At 37.3% G+C, this 18021-nt stretch overlaps 1 protein-coding gene across 6 annotated transcripts in view; it reads right to left on the reverse strand.

The window, feature by feature from the left end:
* LOC105213305 (peripheral plasma membrane protein CASK) overlaps window positions 1-18021 on the reverse strand; it is a 72408-nt gene that overhangs the window by 50726 nt on the left and 3661 nt on the right. For 3 of the 6 annotated variants that reach the window (XM_011186028.3, XM_029041021.2, XM_054226018.1), the window contains exons 4-11: window positions 15388-15493; window positions 15076-15153; window positions 14677-14858; window positions 14407-14582; window positions 14222-14344; window positions 14003-14150; window positions 13750-13928; window positions 13514-13675 (exon numbers count right to left, since the gene is read on the reverse strand). In XM_011186028.3, the coding sequence (XP_011184330.1) occupies window positions 13514-13675; window positions 13750-13928; window positions 14003-14150; window positions 14222-14344; window positions 14407-14582; window positions 14677-14858; window positions 15076-15153; window positions 15388-15493 (1154 nt within the window). Of the gene's footprint in view, window positions 1-13513; window positions 13676-13749; window positions 13929-14002; window positions 14151-14221; window positions 14345-14406; window positions 14583-14676; window positions 14859-15075; window positions 15154-15387; window positions 15515-18021 lie in introns of all 6 variants that reach the window. The other 3 variants (XM_054226019.1, XM_054226020.1, XM_054226017.1) reach the window with 1 other exon arrangement.

Genomic DNA, 18021 nt, shown 5'->3' on the forward strand with positions numbered 1-18021 from the left:
TCACTTTTTGGAACAATAACTCTACAGGCCCCTCTGGGGAACAGCCATAAACCTATCCTAGGAGCGTAGAACAATAAACATAGTGGCAAATATATTTCGTATTAAAGAATTCATAATGGAATCAATTTTTTATGGAATCATTGTATGTAGTTAATGAAGCATTGAAGAACTTCATAAAAATCGTTGCCTACATTTAAGAGCATGAAACAATTAATTAATAATTGTTAAAGTTTATGACAAAAATTCATGTTCCACAATTCCATATTTCTTCTAAAATGATGCCGGTGAGAACCGGCAACCGTTATAGCGCCATGATAACCGAGTATTTGATGCCTGAAATTGAAGCTCATGATTTCAGCGACATTTGGTTTCAACAAGACGGTGCCACTTCCCACCCAACGCATCAATCAATGGATTTATTGAGAGAATATTGCTATTTATTGAGCAGGTAATTTCACGTTTTGGGCCGGTCGAGTGGTCATCAAGATCGTGTGACCGTAAGACTTTTTTCAGTGGTTACATATAAAGTCTATGCGGACAATTCCGTGTCGATTTTATCTTTGGAGCAAAATATCACACGTGACATTCGCCAGTTTGCAGTCGAAATGCTCGAACTAGTCATCAAAAATTAGACTCAAAGGATGGACAAACGGAGATGTTGCCGCGGCCCACATTTGAAAGAGGTAACCTTTAAAAAATAAATGTCAAAGAATGATCTTTCGAATGATAATAAACATTCGCCATTAAGCTTTAATGTTGTGTGTTTTTTTCTTTGAAAAAATGTAGGGATCCTCGAAAAAGATCACTCTTTACCTCGAAGAGTATGCACCATTTCAACTAAGAAGCTATCTGTATAAAATTGTCGTAGTGTATAAATGAGAAGGTTACAAGAATACCGAACAGTCCAAACAAGCTTGGTTGTGCTTTTCTAGTTTTTCAATTTAGGTTATAATAACTTGATATTATTAGTGATAATTATGAATGAAAATGTTTTTTGAAGACGAATTTGAATGAAAAACACTTTGATGCGAATTTCCAATTACGAATAATTTTACGATTTTGCAAAATTCTAGTTGCCTCAACAAAGGTAAAATTAACTTGAAGAAAATCAAATAATCAAAACTGCGCTACAGTTAATAAAGGAAGTACTAGCCGCATTTCGACGCACTTTATACACACAAATTCTACTTATAAGGGCAACGCGAAGGCAATAAAACTCTAAATTATACAATATACTTTAAAACGACCTTTTTCGAAAAGCATACGGTTACATCAACACATACACACACAAATGTAAATATATATACAAAGGTATGTTTGTGGTAAGTTTGAGCACTATTCGCACGCATTTGTGTGGCCACTGAGTGAGTGTATACACACCTACGCTGAGAAACCCAAAGAATTACGGTAAACGACCGAATTTAAGAAACCTTATTAACGCATACAAACAAAGATAAATATACAATATGCGCGCTTGCTGTTTATATGTTTGGGTGTATATACTATGTACAGTAAAAGATAACCGCAATTTGCTGTCAACGGATTATACAATTAATTAACAACAACCTCAAGTGAACCAATTATCTTCCACTTTGCTGCTCAAAGCCAATTTTATAAATGAAATCTCGGTTTGCACAACACTTTAATCCGGCAACTTTTCGGATTCAATGACAATCCCCAATTTGCTACCCACACACCACTTCTCCTCTCCTCTCCTACACATTCGGCAGCACTATTTTCATGCACAGCAACAACAACTGTTGGTTGGTTACAAAGCGGTGATATACATACATATAGACATACAAACCACTCTACGCATCTCTAGCATTCGTCGTCGCTTATCCCTACTGACAAGGCCAAAAATCATGCAACAACAACAACAATAGATTTTTGTGAGGAGAAAAAAATATTTATTGTCATTTATTTACATATGAAAAGTGCACAAAGTGAATGTGTCTACACATTTCATAGCAACATAGTCAACGGTTACAACGGTCGAGCGCCGAGCTACGAGCGCGGTGCGACGACGAATGCCGAACGCCAAGTGTCGAGTGGTGATATTACAATTTGAATATTGAAGCTTTTGTGAAAATTTAATTAATGCGGTACGAACGATTTGCAGTGATTACGAGGGAACACTGTTAATTCGAAGGGTTATGAGACACACTCATATATACATACATACATATATATATGGTTTGTATGCGCTGATGAGACAGCATATGAATTACAATGATGTCCTTGCCGATGTCGTCAACGATGTTGAAGACACCGTAGACGGCAAGAGTGACAGCAGCGGCTGGAATGACAGGGATAAGCAGTGAAGCAAATGCAATGCGAACACACACATAAGCAAATAAGTAAGTAAGCAGGCATGTATGCGCTGAGCATATGTGGGTAGGTCAAAGATTTACAATGCTGCAATTTGAATAATAAAACACAGGCATAACAACAACAACAACAAAAACAACCAATACATATATACAAATAATCCTTATGTCCAAGGCACTAACAAAAACACACATCTACTTATATGCGGCACATACTCGTACAAACATCTCAGCAGCTAAGTCAGCACAACGACCAGCTCGCGCGTTCAACGAAGCAACCACTCACTTTCAAGCACTTTAATCGCACAATCAAACACACTCACTGCGACACACACATACATACATCAGCCAACAGCCATCTGTAACGGCATAGTAATCACCCAAATTTGTCGTGAATCGTTAAGATGATGGATTCGATGCCAAGTACCGTTGCCAATTCGCGCATCATTCTTTTCATCTTCGGCTTCGTCTCCGTCTCACTTTTGCATTTCATTTCATTTGCAATCACTTTCCGTCATAAATGAAATATTTATCAGCGCAGCACCAACGGTTTGTTGCAACATGCATGTGGCAGCAACACAATACGAGTACAAAATGTAACACACAACACACACACACACATTCAGTGTTGCCCAACAATCACTGCTGGAGAAACTAGAAAATCATTAGGCAAGCGCTTTTAACCTTAATACGAAATGAGCGGTGAACGGTCATCGTCGGTAGAGTGAAATTGCATGCAACCGCTACTGTGGAATTAGGATTGAAAATTTTAATTTGATGAGCTGATGATAAGAGATTAGAGATTGAAATCAAATGTTAATTAGAAGAAGATATCTACACTTCTTGGATCAATTTGATATGGATCGTATTTTATGGAGAAGATTGATTTACTTCAATTGCATGGGAGATAAAAAGTATATTTTCGAAAAAAATTTGCAGTATTGCTGTTTTAACTTTATGGAACATGCAAATAAGAAACATGGAATCTTGAATCTGGAAACACCATCTCAGTTTCTATAAAGCCTTTAAGTATATTCTAACCTTGAACACATAAACTAGTTGGAGTTGAGCTAATGAATAGTCCCCAAAGTTAGACGACAGACAGGGCTGATTTACTACAGGAAGACTAAATTTGCAATACACTGAATCGAAGATAAAATATGAAGCTTTCGAAAGGAATATATTTGATAGTCCAAAATGGAACCTATAAACCAATTTGCATAACTTTTACCTCTTGGATTGGATCTGTACATTTTGCTAAGAGCCGGGTTTTTTTTAGTATTTTGAAAGAATATGGAAGTCCGGGATCGGGTCCCACTGGTAGACGAAGTAAGAAATATACAATGTGGAAGAAATAAATGAAAATGAATTTCATGAAAGGGACTTCGAATTGCATTTGAATCTACCGTATTAAAGGAATCCGTCCTTCATTTCCTTTTTCATATTCTCAAGAAAATATTCGCTGGAAAGAAATTTAGTATACAATAAACAAGAACGAAGTATATTTAGAAGCAAAATACCGCTTCTCGATGGGAAATATCATTTAGGATAATAGTCGACCGAATAGACTACGTCCAAGACGCAGTGATGAAAATATAGCAGCCGGGTACACGAAGACCATGGAGTGTCGATTCGGCACTGTTCGCAGCAACTCGGATTGACATATGGAACAACTTGAAAGCCTACAAACTACAGCTTTTGCAAGAACTGAAGCCGATCGACCTACCCAAGCGACATCGCTTCGCCGAATGGGCTCTTTAAACGTTCCAAGAGGATCCGACGTTTTTGAACCAAATTCTGTTCAGCGATGAGGCCTATTTCTAGCGCAATAGGTATGTAAACAAGCAAAATTACCGCATTTGGGACGAAGAGTAACCTGTAAAGATTCAAGAGCTGCCATTTCATTCAGAAGAAAACGGTTTCACGTTTTGGGCCAGTCGATTGGCCAAAGAATGTTCTTCCAAAGAATGTTCTTTCGAATGATAATAAACGTTCCCCACTTAATTTCAATATTTTTTTCTTTAAAAAGATAGGGAACCTCGAAATGGATCATCCTTTAAATTACTTCGAACAGCATCAAAATATGAGCGAGAGAAGAGGACTAGAAAATCAGCTATCAAAATCGGAACATTAACCTGGTGCTCATAACTCTTCTAGTTTTACATAAAACTGTCAAAGCGTGTGCAAATTGAGCAGAAGAAATGTTATCCAGCAAAAAATGTTAAACCACTTTCTACTTTAAAGTGATTTGAGCACATGCGAGTACTGTAACGGTTTCCAACGGTAACGCAACAATGAAAATTTAAGTCGAAATTAATTAATACGGTCTTTGAAAGCTTTGACTTGCAGATTTTGGTTTGAAAACTTTTCTCCCGCAACGCATGCACTCCACACATTACCGTTATAAACTCATTGCCAACTTCTTGGCTGCTTAATTAAAGTGCAGACATGCTGATTTACACTAATACTAATACACGCGACGCAGCAAAGTTTCAACCACTTAAAAGCCAAGTTTTTGCTACCTTTGACGGATTTAATTTTGCCTACATACTGCCTACGTGCATTTGCTGCTAAAACAAGAAATATGATAAAAAAAAGAAAGCACAAATCTCCACTGTCCATTTGCAAAACTAAGTAACATAAGTACAATGGTAACACAAATTTCGGCAGGCAGCACTCAAGCACTACGAAAACAACAACAAATGGCCAGTCAGCGAGCCAACAGTTATTGGGCACACGCTAATGATACAAATGAGAAATGAAAAAGCTTTTCAACATCATCATTTTTTTGCCTTTCCTCCGCCTTTTGTTTTCTTTTGTTTTATGATCTACTCGTTCGGCTTATTGCTTAAGCCCTTAATCGCCTTTGTAGCCAGCCATTTTCAACTAGCTAAAATAGCAAGCTATACTAAAATTGAAATAGAACGTGGACGGACCACCAACCAGCTTTACTTTTGCAGCAAAAACAACAAATACAACACATTTTTGACCATTACATTCAAATCTCCAAACGCTTTCAAAAACGAAGAAAAAGAAACGTGAAAATTTTCAAAGTACATTTGTAGGCTACAAATGTTGGACTTGGTGTTGTGTATGTATTTCAGTAAGTGTATTTCTGTGTGTGTGTGTGTGTCTTTACATACCTGATGATGCAAATTATTGTAGTAGCGCATTATATACGGTGGCAGCTGGTCGGCCGTCTCTAAGCCAATCCACTGGAAAACAATCGATCCGGACGATGATGAATCATAAAGCTGTTCCTCCTCCTCATCCATTCAAAAATCTGCGTACGACGTCAACATATACACATACATACATACTACATGAAACACTTTGCAATTGTACGAATGGTGAAGTATACTTTTAGGCGCATATGTAGGTGAGTGTGTTCGCAGATACGCTGGAAGATGCTGGTGATGTGGTGTTGATGTTGTTTTTGGTGGAAATGGACGCAGCGTGTATCTGTGGTGTCGGTAAGTGCTCTTCATACACGCTACTTAACCATAAAATCTCGTTGTGGGGCTGTGGTAAGCTGCTGGGACAGACACACACATACTCAACCGCGCGCAATTTCTACTATTTGGATTTTAATTTTAAATCAATCTTGCTGCTTCTGCTCTTGTGTTGTTGTGATTGTTGTATTTTATTTCATTTATTTTTTATTTGTTCACACTTTGGGTTATCAATTCACAGAACACGATTCGTCGATAATTGCTAACATTACTTACGCGCCCGGGGGTTGTCAAACCAATGTCGCTGTTCGTTGTTGTCGCAAATAAAACGGACTTTCTTCCTTCAAGGCAACACCGAGCATTTCCATTTGTGGCACATACTCTAACAACAACAACTGCAATGCCAGGAGTCACACAGCATTGTTGTTGTTGGCAAATCAGCACCAAATTTTGTGGGACCAAAACGTGCGTTGAACACTCAATTAACAGTTAGTATATATATTGTTTATATATATATATATATATATATTTATTTGTATGTATATATGTGTATATGTATATATATTCACATGTCTGCATTCATTAACTATTAATTTATATATATTTTTATATAATTTTTTTTACTCCAGCGCAACAATAACAATAAAAACGCCGTGCAACAACAACAACAATCACAATAGTTATAACGGCACTTGCTTGTGTCCAAATTTTTGGTGCAAGGCAGCGAATTAGTTTGGCACTCAATGTTAACGGTTACTTATAATTTTTGCCGCCAAAAATGTCTGCGAGTTCTCCTTCATCAGCATCATCAGGCGCTCTAGTCACGCATACGCCATGGCGTCCGGAGGTGTGATGTGGTGGAATGGCAGTTGATGTTGTTGTTGTTGTATTTTTGTGGAGAAATTTTCGATTTTTCTAAGTTTCATATGTAATTGACACGTAGATAGCTGGACCAGCAAGCCCAGTCCTTCAGAGCTTCTCTCAATAGCTGGTGTGTATGCTGGATCTTCCAAGCCCTCAGCTACCCCCTGAGCTCCAGCTCCTGAGACTGCTACTGAGGCTGCTGCTGTTGGTGTATGCTTTGTCGCTGATTACATACAAATTAGGTCATCAGTTTTATCAACGAACGTCTGTGTATTTGCGTATTTTGGCACTTTTCATTAGTAGACTACAGTACAAGCTGGTTGGCTGGCAGACGCTATTAGCCCCATTGGCGTATATTCCCTATTGACACTAAGCACACAGTGACGTTTATTGTTTTATCGTTTTCCGCTTTGTTCGAATGTTTCTTCTTGAACTGATTTGTTTTTTTTTTGTTGTTGTATTCTTTTTTGGATATTTTTGTTATATTCTTCTCTTGTATTTTTTTTTTGTATTTTCTTTGTATGAATTCAATTTGATGAGGGTTTAATTTTGCATAAAGTCTGCGAAGCTAACGAAGCATATGCCACGCTTTCAATGTCCCAAACGCAAGCACAACGGCGCGCAAAAACAACAACGCCACAGCCACAAATCACACTTGTCCACATTGTGAGTGCCCACGAGTGCCACGATTAGGCTGCGTGTCCGCCCTGTTTACACGGAGACACACACGGACATGGATCCAGGAGCATGGCTCTGCGTGCAGCAGCTGTGCCATGTCCATGTCAATATGTCTAACGGACGCGCTTTGCTTGTTAGTTCGTTAGTTAGTAGTTGGCTGGACGAGCAACTCGCGTGCTGCACAACCATATGCTGCAACGGTACAACACTACTGCGGCTGCTGCTCGGCGGCGGTGGTGGTGATGGCGACGGCATAAATATCATTAACAGGCTTTTTATTTTTCCACGTGACTTAACGAATGTCAAATAAATCAAACCAAATGCCTAGATCCGGATTCGTAGCCGCCGCAAACGCGCAGACACACACACTGAGGCGCAGCAGAAAAACCCAAAAAAAAAAGAGTAAGAGACCAACAACAATAACGGGAATATTGTGGCGAAAGTTCTAACTCAGACCGCGTAGATTTTTGTTGGCTAATGCAGCAGCCAGCCGCCAAGCAAGAACGAAGGAGTTGAAACCGCGCGCGCGCTCGCATACCACAACCACTACTGCTGGCGCTGGTGCTGGTGCTGGTGCTGGTGCTGACACCATTACGCTCCGGCTCGGCACGGCTCCTCCAACACAACTGGAGGCTAGCGCAAACACAAATCACACACGGGCGAATGTGTATGTATGTATGCAAGTGGCGGCGTGTGGCAGCGTGGAAAAATATGCCAAATCGCGCTGGTGCTAGTGTGTGCCCCCCGAGCGGATTGAGCGGCGCAAACTAAATGCCACGGATTTGTTACTGTAAATCTCGAGATGCATACCCACCATGAAGAAAGTGGCAGCAGTCGGAGCCACAGCAGCAACCGCAAGCGCAACAACAATAACAGCGGACGCTGCTGCATTGCCAGGATTAAGAGAGGGGAGATTCAAAAGAGAGTGAGGGGAGCTCAAAAGAGCGAGAATGCAGTGAAAAAGTGCAAAACAACAACAACAACAAACACAAATGGCAGGGACAAGAGCTACCCAAGATGCCACCACAACAATAACGGCCCAACCAGGCGCACACTCACACACACAAATATGTTTGGAGACATATACGAAATGCAACCATTCAACGATGACAACAACGAGGGCGACGACGACGACTACGAATGACAACAAACAACAACAACGCATATAACTGTGCTTTATAGGCGCATCAAAGCCTAACGGCTGCAGCACCTGCAGCTTTGCTCTCTCGCACACACACACACATACACACATACAAATTGACGCCCTAACTGCTGCAACATAAACAACAGCAGCAACAACAACTCAGTCAACAACAACAATAATAAAGTGTACTGTCATAAAGCATCATTGTACACACTAGCAAATGCATGTGAGAGCAATAAAAACATAAACAACAACAACATAATTATTTTAACAACAGCAATCACTATAACAAAGTAGAGTGCAAAAAGCTTAGCATGCGCACATGCAACATCCTTTCCCTAAAACAAAACGAAAAAAACAGGCGAGCATGCGGTGCGTATCAGCAAGCTCTGCTCTCTTTGCCTGCTCCCGCTGCCTAACCAATATTGTTGCAATTTTCACACACACAGTCATATCTCAGAGTTTCTCGAGAAAAAAATGCAACTTCTTGCGCTCACCTCTCCACACTTTCTTCCCCCCCAAAACACACGCTATTCAGCTTTCACTGCACGCCCATGCAATATGTGTTTCTGTTTCTAATATACAGCGTAGCCTTTGTTCACTTTTTTGGCTGACATTTTTTCAGATTTGTTTTCTTCGTCATCTGCTTCTTCTTCTTATTGGAGCGCAAATCGCTGCCTGCCACGATGTAAATTTATGAAAATGAGATTGCTTTAGCGGAAAAATCGTGCAAAACTTACGGCAAAAAACTGGCACAAAGGATGCGCCACACTCGGCCGCAAATGAAACTGTGTGCTGGATGGTTGAAGCGACGGCGACTCGAGTAGTTGGTTGGTTGTAGTTGGCAGCAGTGCCAGCAGTGGCAGCCACTCAACGGTATTTGCAACTGCAACGGCAACGGCAACGGCAACTTCAAATTTGCTTTGGAGGCCAGCTTGTTTGGCAAGGCTACAGCATAGGAGGCCCGTACTATCACATATACATATATGAATATTCAATACTACAGCAGCTTGCTGTTCGCCATAGGTTATAGACGGCCTGCCGAGCAACAACAAAGACAAATATGCTTTTGTATTTGGACATTAGGTCGCTCAGGAGTCTAAATTAATAATTAAAGTAAATTTTATGAAAAATGAGATGTCACTTGATCCAAGAGATCCAAGATCTAATCATGGTTCCGAATTTATATTAATATAATTTATAGAAACTCTTTGAACCAAGTGGTTGAATACAGAAAGAAGGCCGATGTAGCCCGAGGTGCCACGCAACTAGTCTTTAAAATCTTCAGGCACCGATTTTCCATATGCCGATCGCTACCCAATCACAACAAAATAAATAGATCCATTTCTGAGGCGGATGATTAGATAAGATTTTTTAATTTGACCGCGTGAATCCCAATGGGACTCCTTTACTTGGGAATGATTGACATTGCTAAAAGCGAAGAGTTCCCTTGACCTATTGCGATCTACTTTGGGCCAGAAGGATCTTGCGACTGAACAGGTGCTAGTGACTGACCAGCGCCTGCTCAGTTCAGTTGAAACCCATTCACCCAGAAGCAAGTTGCAAGATGATAATGATGCTCCTACTTGTTCCCATTCCACTGTAAGTGGAATAATAATGTAAGTTACTAATACTGAAAAATGGGTAAGTTTCGACAATGTCAGGCAAAGTCGGGAATGGCAGACCGCAGAGCCGGCGCCAACGGTGGGCATGCTAGGATTGATTAATCTGGAGGGTTTTGCTATTCATTTGATATGATTGGGAAGGAATATTGTAGTTGGTGTAACAGCATAAAACATTCCCGAAATAATTTAGAGGAATCCTACCGATTTGACAGTCTTGGCCGGATAAAAATCCGGATCCGTTCCGATTACGTAGAACCAGCTATCGTGGAAAGGGAATCATCTACTATGAAGTGGTCCCATCGAACCAAACTCTTAACTCGCACCGTCTGACCGGAAGTAATCGCCCAGATGCGATTAGCTTGAACCAATAGAAGAGGAATTCTATTCCATCAGGACAACGCCAGGCCACACACGTCAATTGTGACTAGCCTGAAGCACTTGGAGCTCGATTGGATAATAGATTCAATGGAGTTTATTAAAACTTTTCATCTCCAAAGGGAATACTCAAAAACTGTTGAAAAAACATTTAAAACTGGTTTATCAGAACTACCCTAATGTACCTGCAGCTTCCGAACCTGCTGTCCATCGGCAATCAGTAACAGCGCTACGTAACTCTTTGCAGAAGGCTTAATGTATACACATATTCGTATGTAAGCATGTAAGGTATGGTTGCACGACGTGCGAGCGTTGCATACGAACACACGAGCACCGCATGCAGTTTTTGTACGAGTGAGTATATGGAGTATTTGTGCAGCAATTACCCGAACGTGCAGCATTAGTGTTGCCGCCGTGTTTGCTGCTAAATTTTGGTCGTTTCATTTGTGGCGTTCGTTGCATGGTGCAGTGTGGCGTTGGCCCAGCAACTGTGGCTTCCTGCGACGACACTGAACTGCCGCCAGTCGGTTGGGGGCAAATTAATGGTTTTTGTATGTCGCTGCCAAATTAAAGGACTTCGAGTAAAACTCGGTGTACACAGTGGGAGAGTATGAGTGTGTGTTTGTTACGAGGAGCAGTGCTGCAGTGCAGCAGCACACTAGTCACGAAAAATATCAGTTTACAACTTGAACTTACTGACTAAAATCAAACTAATTAGGAAAGCGCCAGGTATTATTTTGAAAGTTTTTATAAAAGAGAGGGTAGTTAAAATATGGAGGGTCTGAACTGAGAATATAAGTGGAACTAATATGGGACTGGTATACTTGCAAACCGAATCGGACAATTAAGATATCAGCGGGCATCAGTAAGTGACAAATACTAGTTGTTTCTATGAAAAATAGACAGTTCGCTAACTAGTTGCGCTAGTTACTAGTTGTAGAGTTGTTCTTAACTAGTCGTCTTGACTACAGGACAACTGTGTGGCACATATACACACATATATTCATTTATAATACCTGCCCAACTTTACAATAGGGTTTTTACTATTTCATATGAAAATAAGAATTGCATTAAAAATTCAAGAGCGAAACTAAAAGCCAAATAACTAATAACTTGTAGAAGAGAATTTGAGAAAAATGAGAACTCTAATTATATTTGTGAACAAATATTCATACAAATGTATGCGTTGACTTTACATAGCTGTAATTATAACTGAAATTTGTTCCATTTAAGCAAGTCCCAAAAAAAAAGTACGTTTATGAAATGCGAAAAATTAATGAAGTTATACAGAAATTTTCACATACAACTAATTAGCACGTACCCAGTTCAGCATTTATTCGTAGAAGTGATGTCTGATAGGGACTTTTGATTCTTTTTCATTAAAATGTATAACGATTTTTGAGGGAAAGTACATGAAATGAGACTTCAAATGCTTATTTAAGACATCTTTTATGGACATCTATTATTTTTTTCTACTTTTTAGGATGTACACGCGCATTTTTTTGGTTTGTGTTTTTGTCATGCAATCCGAATTTTCGGAGTAAATCTTCAAAAACTGAAAATATTCACCAAGCCAACGTGTCTTTCAATCATAAGTCAACTAAATTTTAGGAATGCTGAAAGTTCTTTGTCGGATATTAATACGAAACCGATTATCTTCACCCGATTATCGTTAGAAAGATCGATCGAACTCCAAATTTGTTTAAAGAATATGTTTTTTATAGAGCGTTTTTGACAAATTTGTTATAAGATAAGATTATATGATTTTTTTTTTCAGAACTTGTTTTTCATTTCAAAATTTTTTTTTTTCATTTTTCATTTAAAAATAGAGACAAAAATAAAGTATGTTTTTCAGACATGGGGTTTTCGAGAAGGAATAAAATGCATATAATTTAATGTTATAGCCGTAGGGACCGTTTATCTGAGTATAAAAAATAGAACTCCTAAAAATATTGCCATATTGAAAGCCACACGTCTAAAAAACACCGTTAGATATACATAATAAATTACAAAGGTTGCGGATCGAATATTTAGAGTGACTGATAAAAAATAGAAAATTTACAAAGACGGTATACCAGTAATATTTATACCGTTAGTTTTTAATCAGAAATTTTACACAAATGATTAAGTTTAATAATAACACTGTACAACACTCGGCTGGATAATATGTACGAAAAGTGTATTCTCCGATTTTCGAAATTAGCCTCCAAAACCGAAATATTTGGTTTCAAAGTTCGAAAAAAGGATTTTTTAAAATAATTATTATTAATTACTGAATATAGTTACTAAAAAATCCAAAATATGGATATAATCTACATTTTCGTCTAAATTCAATAGTGTATACAATTTTTCTGTGAAAAAAATACCCAGAAAAAAGTCGATTTGGTCGTATAGTGAAAACAGCGACGTCACTTGCTTGATTGTAATATTTTGTCAACATTGTCCAATTGTAAATTTTTTTTTGTATATAGATATGTTTGTTGTGATATTAAGAAAATGCATCATCTAATACTTTAAATCATATTTCGGAGTAGTTTAGGCCGCTAAATGGACATATTTGGTTACACTTTAGAAAAATATATATATTAGCTATATATTTCATATATTTAATAATTAATAAAGCAATTGCATTCGGTTGAAAAATACATACCTTCCAAAAATAAATCGTTTTTAAATATTGCTAAATACATATTATACGAATAAAGCACTTGCAAACTCACAAGAAGTATTTTTATGTTTGTGTGTGTGATATCTTTATCATTTCAGTAGATAAAATGTAAGCTAAGAGTGATGTTTAAATACATTAATATTATAGAGGGAAATTGTGATCTTAATACAAGGGTTAAAGACCCACTCATCAAACCAATTCTTATATATATTTTTCACTAGTCAGATTCTTGCCATATTCACCTTAATTAAATATATAACTTGTACAAGTACCCCGTTTCACTTTAAAATGGGTATATTTTTATATATATTTTCTTATATTTGTATCTGTATATTTGTATATTTTTCTATTAAAATAACTGTAACTTGCAAACATACCTGAACATGTGGCGATGCTAAAACCTGCATTAATTCATCCTTTAAGTACTTATTACCACCAACTGATGACACTGATTCGATGACATCTCTACAACGTGTCACAGCATCACCGGGTGGTGCACGTGACGGCGACACCACTGTCGACGTAATGCGATCAAACAACTGCTTGAAAAACGAAAACGATTAGCAATTATAATACAAATGAAATTAGATTTGTTAAATAAGCGCCAACCAACCTGTAAAAACTGATGCAAACGTCCATCACGCAACATCTCACGCAAGACTTCCGGATCGACATTGGTATCCTGAAGCGCGTAGATGTCATCGAGGCAGTCTAAAATGCGTTGCACGGCTTCAATGCCCGCCTCCTCGTCAGCCCATTCGTTCAGCATATCAGAAGCAGACGCCACGGGCACTGCAATAAATATAAAATGCAGAAGTTAGTTACAAACTTTCTACCAAAAAACAACAACAGTGTGAGTTCAATACTTGAGTCAGTGTCTGTGCCGAATAGTGGATCCAGCGTTGTGCCACCAGCAATGGCTTGCACGGCACCCTTTAGTTTGCGACGCGCATTGTAACGCTTCAATTCCTCAACTGTCTCCGCCAAATGTTGGCGTTGCAGCTTATCGCGATCCTAATTTAAGACAAAAAAACAACAACTAAGCGTTAGTATTGATTGTAATTTGTGTGAGTTATGCAAATTACCCGCATCCAAGGATGTTCCAACACCTCCGTTATTGACGGTCTGTGATGTGGATTCGCTGAAAGCATTTTCATAACCAAATCTTTAGCCGTTGTGGATATAGCTTTCCATTCGGGAGCTTCAAACTGTAAGAGATTTAAAGCATTATTATTACATAAACTTTTTTGAAATTATTGGAAATTTTTACCGAAACACGACCACGCGCTATCGAATTTTGCAGTCTTATACCCGAACCCAGAAACGGTAGCCGACCGGAGAGCAGCACATGCAGCATAACGCCGGCACCCCAAACATCACAGCCTTTGCCATATAAGCGACGCGTCACCACCTCGGGCGCCATATAGTGCGGACAACCGACACGACCTACAAAACAAGAGCAATCAAAAACCATTTATAATATTGGATGGAACTAGGTTTATGGCACTAGGTTTAGTTTGAACCTAGGTGTGCTACATACCATGTGTCTCGATTGTCTCTCTACCGCCAGGCAGTTGTATAGCCGAACCGAAACCGCCCAATTTCACCGGCGCTGAATTGTCCACTGTGGCAAGTAATGCACACGCCGGTCTCACATCTCTATGCAAAATGTCGTTTTCATGGCAGTAGCGTAACGCCTCCAATATTTGACGCATGTAATGACTTTAGGAAGGTTTTTTTGTTTTCATTAGCACGTGTCACTGTTGTTGTAACCATGTACATGTACATATGTATATATGATTTGTAGCTATATATTGTGCATATGTTATTGAATTTGAATGCAAGTATGGTAGTAGATGTGTGTATGAGTGTGTGTGTGTTGGTAATGTGTGGACATAATGAACGTAGTATATGGATGGGATGAGATAATTATACTAACCATGCCACAGCTTCGCTGTATACAAAGCCAGCCACAGCACGACGCACCACTTCAAAGCACAGGTCAGAACCTTCCATGCTGTATAATGTGAATGAATGCAGCAACGCACACCCGCACAAAGGCGTTTATATGCACAAAGGGCAGCAACAGAGAATGAACAAAGTAACAACAATAAAAATTAGCACAACATTTTCAAAATCAAGTGTAAAATTTGTTACAATATGCACGCATACATACACACGCACATACGCACATATATATGTATGTATGTATGTATGTAAATGAATGTGATATTTTGTAGCGCATACATACAATTCAAACACCATGTACAGCATGCCCTCGGAGCTGTATGTCTCCAGCAACTCGACTATATGCGGATGTTTCAGCATGTGGCATATTGTCGCTTCGCGCTTCAAGTCTGCAATGAGCATATTTTGTTCTAATTATATTAAAAAGGTTCGCATCCAAAGGGACAAACGGGCGTACACATTTACATACAAACAATTTTTTATTTTTTTTTTGTTTCGAAAAAGACACAAAGTAAAGTGGGAGAGAAAATATTAGGAAGTGGTGAATGTACGGAGTATAACGTACAATGTGTATAAAGCTAGCTAGCAAGCAAGCGGCTATACGCGCGGTAAACAGATAATCGCTGCCACAAGCTGTTGCCTTACAACAATGCAGTAGTATTTAAAATTTATTGTTACAAATATACATATGTAGTATATAACGTATGTAAGCATAACAAGTTTGCATTTAACGGCGCTTAACTAAAGACTTAATTAAAGAAGTGAACGCGGCATTTGGTGAGGGCGTATGATAAACATATGTATGCATATATTGGAGATATTATTTGCTTGTATTTACTAGGGTAATCGATAATGGCACACTTTCTAGGCAATGAAATGGCAATAATTGCAAATATGAAAATTTGGAAATTTCATTTTAAGCAAGTAGAATGTTAAAAGCATTGAGGAAAACGACAAATGTTTCAAATTTTAAAAATTACAAACCGAAATATATTTATAGAATTTAAAAATATGTTTAATGATAATCAATAATCGTTTATTTAAATTTTAATATTGTTTAATTTTAAGTTTATTTCAATTAAAATAAATTCTTGAAAAATTATTCATCAGTTTCTAAATTTATTTTATTATATATTATCTTTTGATATATATTATAGTATTTGTTGTTGTAAGAACAAAATTTACTTAAAATTGAGGCAACGAGTATTTGAATTATGTCTGAGTTAAAAGTAAAGATATGGCTAATTTAATTTTCGAAAGACCTAACCTAAAAATAAACCTTTTAGAGAAGAGGCAAAGAGTTGTTTTAATAAATTAAAAAATTAAAATTTAACCGTAAAATATTATTATACAGCTGAACTTCCCTAACTCAAATCACCATAATCCACAAAAAGACTTCGAGTTTGAGAAACTTCCGAGTTAGGCTCAACCCACGCCGGATTAGTCAAAAACATATTTGACTAATAAGACAGAAAAATGTATTTTGCCTTAACTCATACCAAGCGAACATGCTTTTTTGTCTCATTTTGTTGTACGAAAGGTAATTTGTATGAAATTTGACTTCTATTGCCAATTCAAGAGTTCAAGTTATGGAGAACTTCGAGTTATGATAGTTCAACTGTACTAAATTTTAAATTTTAAATGCTCACACACTATTTAAAATACATAAAGATATTGCTTATATTTAACTTTCAAAAGACCTAACCTATAATTTAAAGAATTGGCAAAAATGTGTTTTAATAAATTAAAAACATAAATTCTAACGGTAAAATATTATTATACTTAATTTAAAATTTTTTATTTGAAAGCCATACATATTTTGCAAATTTAATTTTCAAAATATCTAACCTAAAAATGTTTTTGTTTTATATAAGAAGCAAAAAATGAGTTTATTAAATTAAAAACTTAAACTATAACGGTAAAATATTATTATACTTAATTTAAAATTTAAATATTCATACATATTATTAAAAAAAAAAAACGCAGATTAACTATGAGGGTCACCTTAATATCTGCATAAAGATAAGCTAATAAAATATTATGAGAGTTGTTGTTGTGCTAACAAGCCTAAAATCTTTAGTATAGAAATATACAAACGCCCGTATATAAACAAATTAAGTGAATAATTGCATTTAATATGCCTATTAAAAAAACAATTTGGTTATAATAATAAAATTTCGGAGGACTATAAATACATAACTGAATGCAAATTTTGACAATTATAAACATGAATATGAGTATTTTTAATGGCTAATAATTATTTTTGAATGCAATTTGATATTTTATACTTTAATGTTTATTTTAAAAAGTCAATTATTATCATATTTTCTTACTTTACTAAAAATGTGTTTGTTAAGCTGCTATCAACAACTTTAAATTAACGCACTTTTCACTCTTAAAATTGCGCTTTATCCATCAAATTTATTTCAAAAAAATCTACAGCATATTTCAAAAATAAACAAATTATTTGAAAGGCGACCCTAAACGTGCTGGCCATTAGTCAGTGCGAGCAAAATGTGCTATGCGACTAATGTGCCTCGTAATCGGCTTTAATGGCACTTCATTGCCAGTCTGTCCACCCGCCAGTCAGCCAGTCAACCAGTCAGCTAGCTAGCGAGCGAGCTAAACAGTTAGCTAGCACCATATTGTGACAAGCAATACATGAATAATGTGTAGCAATGAATCAAAACAATCATGCCAACAGCGCTGCACACTAAATCCTATGTAAACCTAAAAATGTACTGTAGTAATAGAAATACAGCCTTTGCACAAACACATAACTATTTAGAAGCAGTTAAATTATTGTAGCTGTGTGCGTGCTATGAGCTTAGTGTTGTGCTCAATAGCTGAATTTAATATTAAATAATATTTACTTTAAATTCCTCATTCATTTAAAAGAGACTAATAAAATAGCAGT

This window comes from Zeugodacus cucurbitae, chromosome 2, assembly GCF_028554725.1.
Source record: "Zeugodacus cucurbitae isolate PBARC_wt_2022May chromosome 2, idZeuCucr1.2, whole genome shotgun sequence".
NCBI classification, from domain to species: domain Eukaryota; kingdom Metazoa; phylum Arthropoda; class Insecta; order Diptera; family Tephritidae; genus Zeugodacus; species Zeugodacus cucurbitae.